The sequence below is a fragment of the Mugil cephalus genome, chromosome 8 (genome assembly GCF_022458985.1).
Source record: "Mugil cephalus isolate CIBA_MC_2020 chromosome 8, CIBA_Mcephalus_1.1, whole genome shotgun sequence".
Classification (NCBI taxonomy): Eukaryota; Metazoa; Chordata; class Actinopteri; order Mugiliformes; family Mugilidae; genus Mugil; species Mugil cephalus.
In genome coordinates this window covers 19673156-19683021 of record NC_061777.1, presented here as the reverse complement: position 1 = coordinate 19683021, position 9866 = coordinate 19673156, and the positions used below count along the sequence as shown (strand labels likewise).

The 9866-nt window shown below is 41.4% G+C and overlaps 1 protein-coding gene across 2 annotated transcripts; it reads left to right on the top strand.

Annotated features, from left to right (window-relative positions):
* Window positions 1-2273: 2273 nt before the first annotated feature.
* asb6 (ankyrin repeat and SOCS box containing 6) lies at window positions 2274-8894 on the top strand. Of its 2 annotated transcripts, none has more exons than XM_047593125.1 (7): window positions 2274-2346; window positions 2725-2873; window positions 3218-3390; window positions 5991-6097; window positions 6192-6300; window positions 6396-6482; window positions 7627-8894. In XM_047593125.1, the coding sequence occupies exons 2-7, from the start codon at window positions 2764-2766 to the stop codon at window positions 8346-8348; spliced, it is 1308 nt and encodes a 435-aa protein (XP_047449081.1). In that variant the 5' UTR covers window positions 2274-2346; window positions 2725-2763; the 3' UTR covers window positions 8349-8894. The 2 variants fall into 2 exon arrangements, with proteins under 2 accessions (XP_047449081.1, XP_047449080.1); XM_047593124.1 differs by having other exon boundaries at window positions 3215-3390.
* Window positions 8895-9866: the final 972 nt, after the last annotated feature.

Here is a 9866-nt window from a genome sequence, read left to right as displayed (position 1 = left end):
CCAGGGAATTCTAACAGGTGCGTGCACAAAGACTTAAGGATCTATCACCGGCTGTTTTGTTAAAGGAAAGGTAAAGTCAATTATTCATGAGCACATGGCTTGAAAATCGTAGGTAAATTAAGTGTGGTTGGAAAATAGCAAAAGAGACTTCTGCAAAACACTAGAGCGATTATGAGCGCGCTGCCATGCGTTCAGGGAACAATGCCTTACTGATCGGGTTACTTGGATGTGAAAATGGTAATTGTATTGAAAGTGCCAAAATTAGATTTAATCAAACTTTGATTAAACTACTGCATTGTGTTTTCCGCTCCAGAGGACGAGCTCTCAGTACGCCAAATAGATTCTCACGGTGCTGTTTGTTTGCAATTCTACCCATGTCCACATTTACATGATGGGTTTATGTTTGCTTTCATGCACATGTAAAGCCGTTCGCTCATGCATTTCCTGCACAATAACAGTTGCACTGAGTCTGGGCTGTAGTCTGTGTGCCGATGCAGCAATGCTGCCACCTAAAGACGGAGCCTGAATCAACCCTGTTTTTTTGGCCAGCGACCATAAAGCATAATATAACTCATCTCATCTCATCTCATCTTCCTCAACCGCTTATCCTCACTAGGGGCGCGGGGGTTGCTGGAGCCTGTCCCAGCCTATATCTCATTGGGCGAGAGGCGGGGTACACCCTGGACAGGTCGCCCGTCTATCTCAGGGCCAAGCATTATGTATTCTCAGATATATATATATAAAAAAAATATGGAATAATTGTAAAAAATAAAAATCAGAATCTACTCCAGCTTCCTCCCACCTCCAAAGACATGCTCGTTAGACTAATTGGTGCCTCTAAATTGACCCTAGATGTGAGTGTGAGTGTGAATGGTTGTATGTCTCAGTGTCAGCCCTGCGTGAACAAGGCTGGCGACTTGTCCAGGGTGTACCCCGCCTTTCGCCCGATGCCAGCTGGGATAGGCTCCAGCAACCCCCCTGACCCTAGTGCAGGATTAAGCGGTACGGGAGATGAGATGAGATGAAAAATCAGAATCTCTGTTTTTTTTAACACTCAGTAAACACATTGTAGGCACAGTAGGGTTTCTTGGGAAATTATATATTGTTGTAGTCATCAGAATATCTGAAAAACTGCTTATTTCATGCGCAGCACACTGATAAAATCCTTCCTGGCTGGAGTTATATCATCTCTTTTTTCATCAAATTTACAATCTGATCAAATAGCATTTTTCCTTTGTTGTCCTTAAGTCTTCAAAATGATTTGTTGGTTTAATTAATTTGTTTTCCCCTGTCAGACACTTTCATCACTTGATACAGGATACACTATGTCAGCAACAGCATATGTTGTGTTAAAATGCAATGTCATTAACATAGCCTGCGTTTAAAAATCAGACGCACACATGTTATAAATGACATCTTGTCAACGAGCCCTCCACCGTGGCTCTCAAAAGAAGCCATCTGTCACCAAACGCAGACACGGCAGGGGTTTGTTTGCTAAACAGGACAAAGGCGACTGTTAGCAGCCAGATGCTGTCGGCATAATGGAGTAGCTGTCAAAAAAAAAAAAAAAATGTGAAAGCTGCTACCTTAAACAAGATGTGCCATATGGTCAAAAGAAATGGTTTTATGACAATTTGTGTGTTGGTGGTAAAATGTTTTGTTGGTCAGAGAGAATGTTAAATGAAACATCTCAAATAAAAATCACTGTCTTGATCTGTGGATGTAACAGATTAAGAAAAATGTGTCTGTTATTATGGCCTTACAAGTACATACCCAGTACTCATAAAAAAAAAAAAAAAAAAAAAATGTATTGCAAATTCTGATATATAAAAATGTATGGCATGGCATTTTAAGACAAATCTTTTGGTGATAAAATCTTTTAAATAGTCAAGGTTTATTGCTATAATTTCAATGATGACTGAAAATGTCTTGTACAATATTTTCATTCACTTGCTGTAGAATGGGCACCGACATTTTAGGACAGTTCCGTCGGAAGAATGCACAGCAAATGTAACTATGAAAATTGATATCATTGTACTGAATGCGTATGCATGATTGTATTTTATTTTATTTATCTACCATTTTAAAAAATATATTTTCTTTAAACTGTACCTGTTAAAAAACTATAATAATGACAACAATAAGTATTATTATTAATAATAATTATTGTTATTATCATTATTATTATTAGTAGTAGTATTGTTGTAATTATTGTTATAGCAGGTCGGTGTGAAGTGGAACCTTTGTTAAATCGTGTGCATTAAAGGGGAATGAAAACAGCGCCGGACTGATGTGGGCGTGTTTGGAGCTTCCGGTCGTGAAAGAAAGCCATTGACGTGCATTTGAGTAAGTTTCTTTATGTCTTTAAGTCATTTTACCCAGGCACGTTTAGCAATAATTTTGCGGGTAAACGAGTAACACGTTTAGCCAGAAAAGTCAACCTCTACTCTGAAATACGTACCGACCATAACACGTTTTCTCAGAACGTAATTATCGTCATAGTTGTCGTAAGTCAGCTAACCCAGTGTGAGTTTAATTAACGCTGCGAATAAAGTGCAACTCTCAACTACATGAAGTGTTGTCACATGTCGGCAAGTCGTGTATTGGTGTCACTCGTTTTCGACAGACAGCTGACTGTTGCTGTTCTCCAGAGATAACACGTGAAATCTACGTATCTCTGGCACTGTCACACCCTCGGTCCATAACGTCAGTGCTGTGTTTTAGGTGCTGACCTACAGAAGTGCTGTGAAGAGTGAAGGAGCCATGCCTTTCCTCCACGGGTTTCGGCGGATCATCTATGAGTATCAGCCGCTGGTAGATGCAGTGATGTGTGTTGTGGGGCTGGAGGACGGAGATGGCGGCCAGGAGGGCAGGTAAACCGGAACCCATGCATTTTCTATCACTTTTATTTGTTGATTGATCATTCGATGTCACTGTCTGCTTTTAATGAAGTCAGGCACTTGTCGACAGCCGTGTCCAATTTACCAGTTTGGGATGAATACGGGACCTATCTATCTATGTATTTATCTCAAAAGCTATTTCCCACAGTGGATTCAGATTCATAAAAAACTTTATGTCTTCCCAATGCTGTGTGTGCCATTAAGGGCGCACACAGAAACACAAACCTGCTGATGAGTAGTGCAAATGACTGAACATTATATGGGGTATATACATTCCACTTGTGATGCTAAATGCCTCTCTCTGATCTCCTCAGAAGTCCAGGGGATGATTCCGGTCTGTGCAGCTCTCTGGAGGAGCTTCTGGAGCGAGAGTCCCAGTCGGAAGTGTTTGTGGAAGGCATCAGCTACGCCCTGTTTAAGGTGGCAGAGCGGGGACTGGTGGACGCCGCTCAGATCCTTCTGCGCTACGGGGCTGACCTAAACTTTGAAGGTGAATAATCGTTACAGAGTGTGATTTAAAGAATATCAGTGTTTTTTTAATGTTGTGCAAGGTTTTTGTAGAAGCTTTAAGAAAGTGTGCATGGTATCATACGATTGACGCAAACTAATTTATAGTAAGTATTTGCATTATAGACTCAATTTACTAATTTCCGCTGCTGTCTTGGAATGTGATTGTCCAACAGTGGGAAATAGATGAAGAAATTCTCAACAGTGATTGATGTGTAGTCAATAGTTGCTTCAAATCTAGGACACTGATAAAATTATTTTAACGCTGATATGATGGAAAAAAATTGCCAAAATTGATGACTGCTCTTACTGATTCGATAAAAAATATTTTGTGTCAAATGTGGTGAACAGACATCAGAAGTATCAAAACTGAGAGTAAGGCAGAATATTTGGTTACCAAGTAGCTGCACTTCAGGTGGAGACAAGGGCTCTGCTTTAGTAGGGATAAGTAATATTATCTAATACATCCAGTAACATTTACTGCAAGTACTCCAAGTCATTGTTTTGGAGTAACTTCAGTTTCTAACTTCAGACAATTTTAAACTAACTTTTCATCTCAAAAGACTGAGTTGAGTTTTGGGTTGAAGCCAAATTGACATTTAAAAATGTAATTTCACAGAGCTGGAGCATTATTAACCTGAACAGTGAATTTACACCAAGTGAACAATATAAAAGCACACAGCTTTCAAATGGAAATGAAAATGATCCGATAAGTCATGCCGGTTAATTTTTAAATTATATGTCTTAGTGTCTGAAAAAATTTGCATGGTAATTAGATTTTTTTACTTTCATCTTTTTCTTTTCTTGTGTGTTTATGCTGCCTGCTTAACAGTTTTTTCTCTACATTTGTAATGGGCGTTTAATGACGGGTCACACTTAGAAATGTGAGTGGATGGCTACTTTTCTGGTTTAAATAAATAACTGCATATGTATAACAAGCGTCCGTATAGACTTGAGAGGAATAGTTTCCTGGTAGCGTGCTGCAGTGGAAAGTGAAGCATGTACTGCTGCTGTGATTAAACTGCCAGGACTCAGCCACACTCTGCTGTGGTGACCTCTGGTGGTTTTAGACATGTGTTTCCCCAGAGACATAATTAGAGTATTCCAGCAGAGGCTGCTTCATTCATCTTTCACATTTCTTGAATCCCTCTTTCCAGAAAGTCAGCACTGACAAATGCTACAACACAGCATGCAGAAATGCCCCAGCATCTTGTTTCAAGCATTTGCCATTGTTTCTTTTATGAGCTATCTAACAGGCATTGTACTGAGGCAAGTGCTTATATATGTAGGACTAATTGTGTAGGTGGAATCTCTATTATCTGGATACTGGTTGTTGTGTCAGTGGCATAAGTATTGACACATGCAGTGAGTAATCGTCCCCCAAAACCTAGTTATAGATGCTCAGGCGTCTTATACGCCTCTCTGTATGTTCTCTGTTTGTTCTCTGTGTTTCTTTGACTTCTCTGTATTTGTGATGTTTCTACATCTACATTGTGTTTTCCTTAAAGGATGCCTGGGCTTTTAGTATTACTCAACACCAAATACCAATCCAAACTTGCCGTTAAATTAAAGTGTATCCCTCACAGTGAGCCAGCATCAGGCTTGACTCACTTTGTAAAACAAACTGTCAGAAGTAAACACATATATAGATTTAATGAATTTACGTTTTTATCATTAAAATAAATGGTTATGCTTGAACAACTTGGTTAAAAACCAAAATTACAATTTAACAAATTCAGTGCTTAAGCACACTGATCTGAAAATAAAACAAGTCTTTGTCTGTGACTTTCATTCATCGAAGTCATGGTTCATCTGAAACAAAGCTATAACAAAAGCAGCTAAACTTGTTGGAGATTCAAGTGACTTCTTCGCTTCCAAAGAATAGCAGTCGACCATAGACCTTTATGGTGAAGCAAGCTTAAAAACCTGAAAACTGCTGAACCTTTGTTGGTGGATCCCTCCACGCTGTTTGTAAAGCGAAGTGTTTATGCGTTAACCAGGAGGATCCCACTCTTTCTCAAGAGACTCCTGGTCAAGATATAATACAAGTAAGAAACACAGTTACGAAATTACACAGTTAAAACACAAATGAAAGGGGAAAAAAAGATTAAAATTACAAGCAGATTATAAAAAAGTACATTTTGTGAATTCAGCATTAAGTACTCTCAGTGTGGATGCCGATGAAATGAACTGGGTTAGTATTTCACTTCCTAGATGTTAACCTAGAATAATTAAACTGAATAGATCAACCCTGATGCATCTGTTCATCCTGAGGTCGTCCTTAGTTTTCTCAAAATACTTTGGATCAGACGCTCCCCATGCACAGCCAGTATTAGTGATCCTATGAATATCAAAATCGACCACCACTCACTGATGGCTTCATGGTGAATTAGGAGCGAACAGCTCACTTGGCATCCAGCTTCTTCACTCAGTTACATGAGCATTCACACGTTCATTTCACCTGAAGAAGCTGCAGCTGAAACGTGTGGTTCTGTCAAAAATGGATTTAATGCATTTGACTGATATGCTTTAGCTAATTTATAAAGATGCACATTTATTTATTTATTTTTTTCTAATTTCAAGACCCGGTGTCATACTACAACCCACTACACATAGCAGTTTTAAGGAACAGGCCAAACATGGTCAGGCTGCTGGTTGGTCACGGAGCAGACGTCGAAAAGAGGGACAGGGTGAGCAAACAACTATGTCCTCTCTTCCGTTCATTTCCACCGCCATTTGTCATTTTGTGTTCATTAATAGAGCGTACTATATGTTACTCTGCAGATCCATGAGAGCAGTCCCCTGGACCTGGCCAGTGAGGAATCGGAGAGGCTCCCGTGTCTTCTCACCTTGCTGGACCTGGGTGCTGATGTGAATGCAAGGGATAAACATGGTAAAACGTTCATTGGCCACTCTAATATAAAACCATTTATTCAAAAACCCATTCATTCATTCTTAAAGGTGATCACTTTGGTGTTGTCTCAAAAGGAAAAACGCCTTTACTCCATGCGATGGCCAGCAGCGACGGACTCACTGTACACAACACAGAAAACATCCAGCTTCTACTAGAGAGAGGTACTGACTCACTTCACTTCTCTACTTTCGTTTATTTAAATACTTCCTAAAACCACTAAAGAGCTACATTCAGAATCTTAACACCACTTGCACTCGATTTGTCACCAAATTAAACGGGCTAAAATATGGACACGTGTTTAACGCTACTGGAAAAGAACAGTCCTGTGATCTAGTGTGAAGCAACTGACTGACAAGGATTCAACTTCTCTTCTGTCTTCAGAATATTAAGCTTCACACAGTCTCCACAGAATACATGAACAGTACGACTACAGGGGGTGGTTGTTTAGAATTCAGGCCCTTCGCTTTATTCTCCTGTATGTTTCAGAATCTAAACGATTACATGAAGCCAGTGACCTTCATATTCCTTACTAGAAGAAAATCAAAAGGAAAAATTGCCCTCAGATATTACTGAATGTGTTTTGAGTCATTTCATCATAGCTAAGTGTACTGAGGAAAAAGACTTGATCAGTCACTGTGCAGAGAATGTTGATTTTTAGTATTCAAAGGTAAGTCGCTTGATTGTGTAACTAGACACAAAAGCTTCCTCTATGTTAAAGGAGAACTACAAACCGGCTTCCTAACACACACACACATAAAGTTTCTTATTTGTAAATAATAAAAGAAATCTTGCTGAAAAAATGATTGCAATGGCAAAACTGCAGTTCTTTCAATGGCCACTTGGATCTAAAAGCCAAAGTCAGTCCCTGTAGACCTCCATGATTATAATACACAACTTTACAGCAGAATCAAACATTTTTTCCGCCTCGTACTTAAAAGGTTTCGCCCCACCATTTAAATGATACTGCTTTTCAGGAATCCTCTGGGTGTGTGAGTCTATATACTGTCAATAGAGGGAGCAATCACGTTGCAGGAGCTGTGGATGCGTCATTTTATAAACTCTCTTGCAACTTTATGGAAGAATAATAATTAATCCTATTAATGCTAATTTGCTGAAAGACTGAAACGAATTAAAGCTCATTGTTTTTTTTTTATAGTTTCATAAACAGCTCAAACATCAATTTAACTGTCGAAAGACTCATTAATAAATATTATGTATTAATACTTTTCTTTTACGTTACACTGGGTTAAATTGTTTCATAGTTGATCAGAAATGTGGATGTGATTGATGCGTCCTTCTCTAAAGGTGCCGACATCAATGCTTCGACTGTAGACGGTGAGACAGTCGAGTCCTCGCTGGTGTTTCTGGTAAAGGAGGCTCTGCAGGCCACCGCGGAGGAAGCCGCCGAGATCGGTACCTTCTGCTTGAAAACCACCCAGCTGCTGCTGTCTCACGGCGTGGACCCCAGCTGCTGTCTGAACGAGGATGGCGAACCCTCCCTGACGCACACGAGCTTGGAGCACTTTGACCTGCTCTTCCCTCTGGCTGTGCTCTTAATCCAGAGCGGAGCTTCTTTGGTTTGCTCCTATCACAGCGATTCCTGTTGGTCGGGTTACACTCTCCTTTTCCAGAGGCTCCACACAGCCCTTCAGCAATCCTCCGATCGAAGCTATGCAGCTGAGCTTTTGGAGCAGGCCGAGACGCTGCTCGACTTAGCGAGGGTTAACGTCCCTGCGCTGCGTCTCCCTCCTAGGCTGGAACTCCCAGTGCCTGTTCCGGACTGTCATCCGTATGCTCAGGCTCTGGTAGACATGCACAACCGTGTAGCGGAGCGTGAAGCAAGCCCTCCTGCTCTGCGTTGCCTTTGTAGGGCATTCATAAGGAATCGTCTACAGCCCTGGCCATTTGAAGACAGAGTGAAAGCCCTGCCTCTGCCAGACAGACTGAAAGACTTTCTCCTTCCCGAGCACACGTACACTCCCAAGCCTGGCTGGGACTGCTTCAAGCCGCAGCAGAGCCAGCGCTGACACTGTAAACTGCTGGCTAGTCGGCATTTCTGCTTTGTTTTTTGGCAACATAAAAACTGAATTGAAACACTGACGCTGTGTGTAGTAATCTCTGTGAAATGTACGAACAATTGTCTGTGAATGAATGAACGTCAGATCTAACATAACCGCCAAGGCCTTTGTTGAATTCTTATCGTGTGTCGTCTTTGCCAAATTTACAGGCAAGCTGTTAATTTTTCGTTCGCTTTGTTTGTACAAATAAGTCACATTTTCACCGTTGAAACGACCAAACTGCTATACAGTTAAGTGAGCCGTGTTAATGCATAAAGGAGCGGCATTGTGGGATAAGAGCCACCAGATGGCAGTGTTGCTCCTGCAAATCAGAAGAAGGCTCAGTTGTGGGGGTCAAAGATGTAGTTACTCACAGTGCAGCTTATTAAAGTTGTTCCTGCACAGTAGGGTGCATCTGTATTTTATCTCCTCAACGCGATGGTGCTGTATTGTGGAATGTGTGTATCTTCTAGCTTAGCATGAAGGTGATATAATAAAGCGCCGGCTTCACCGTCATCGTCCTGGCAGCGTGTTTTTATATAAGAGGTTGACTATTTGACTTTTGTCGACATGCTTATAACGATGCAGGTAGCGGCAGCGCCGCGCTCGTGGGCTAACGGAGGAATAATTGGTCCTACGTGTTTACACCCAACATCAGTCAGGCGAATGCTAAAATCTAAAAAATAAATTAAAAAAAACAAACAAAAAAAGAAGCAGGGGTAAAATGCTGCAGCACAGCAGAGTGTGTGTGTGTGCCCCTACATGTTTTGACATGATTTCACTGTGACATAATGTGGCTGCTGGAGTAGAAAGTTTTGCAGAGCATTCCTAATGCTTATGTTTAAATTCTGCGGGGTTTAGGGGCCTCGTCTTCCTCTCGCTCCTTCACATGAGTTAAAAAAAAAAAAAAAAAACTGTTCTGCTCATGCCGGCTTTTGGTATCAGGCAAGCGGTGCCTGAAAGAAGCATACTGCAACGGTACAAGAGCACCATAGGGTACATATGTGTTTGTGTGCATGTATGTGTGTGCGTGCGTGTGTGTGTGTGAGGAGCAAACTAAATAGGACATTGTGTTACACAACTAACCCCTTCCTGACATTGCTGAAGCTGGAGTGGCTCCAAGGCTTGCAGGCGCTCCAGCTCCTCTTGGTTATCTAGGTCACAGCCTCTGAGGAGAAGAGCCTCGGCAGCAGCGGCGGCAGCAGCAGCAGCAGTAGCAGCAGCCCTGCATGACACACGCTTCACTCTCCTGTCTGTCTGAATCTCCCTGCATGCTCTTGACAAAACCTCAACGCTGGCCCTGGTCGAATGAGGGAGAGAGGGAGGGAGGAAGAGAGGGAGGGGGTTGCAGGAGGCAGAGCAGCGGAAAAAAAAAAACCCATTAAAGATACAGAGACGGCATATGTGGAATGGTTGCGAGAGCGCTCATGGAGGACACATGGAAATGGCAACGTTGGATTACATTTATACTATACACTAGCTGAAGGA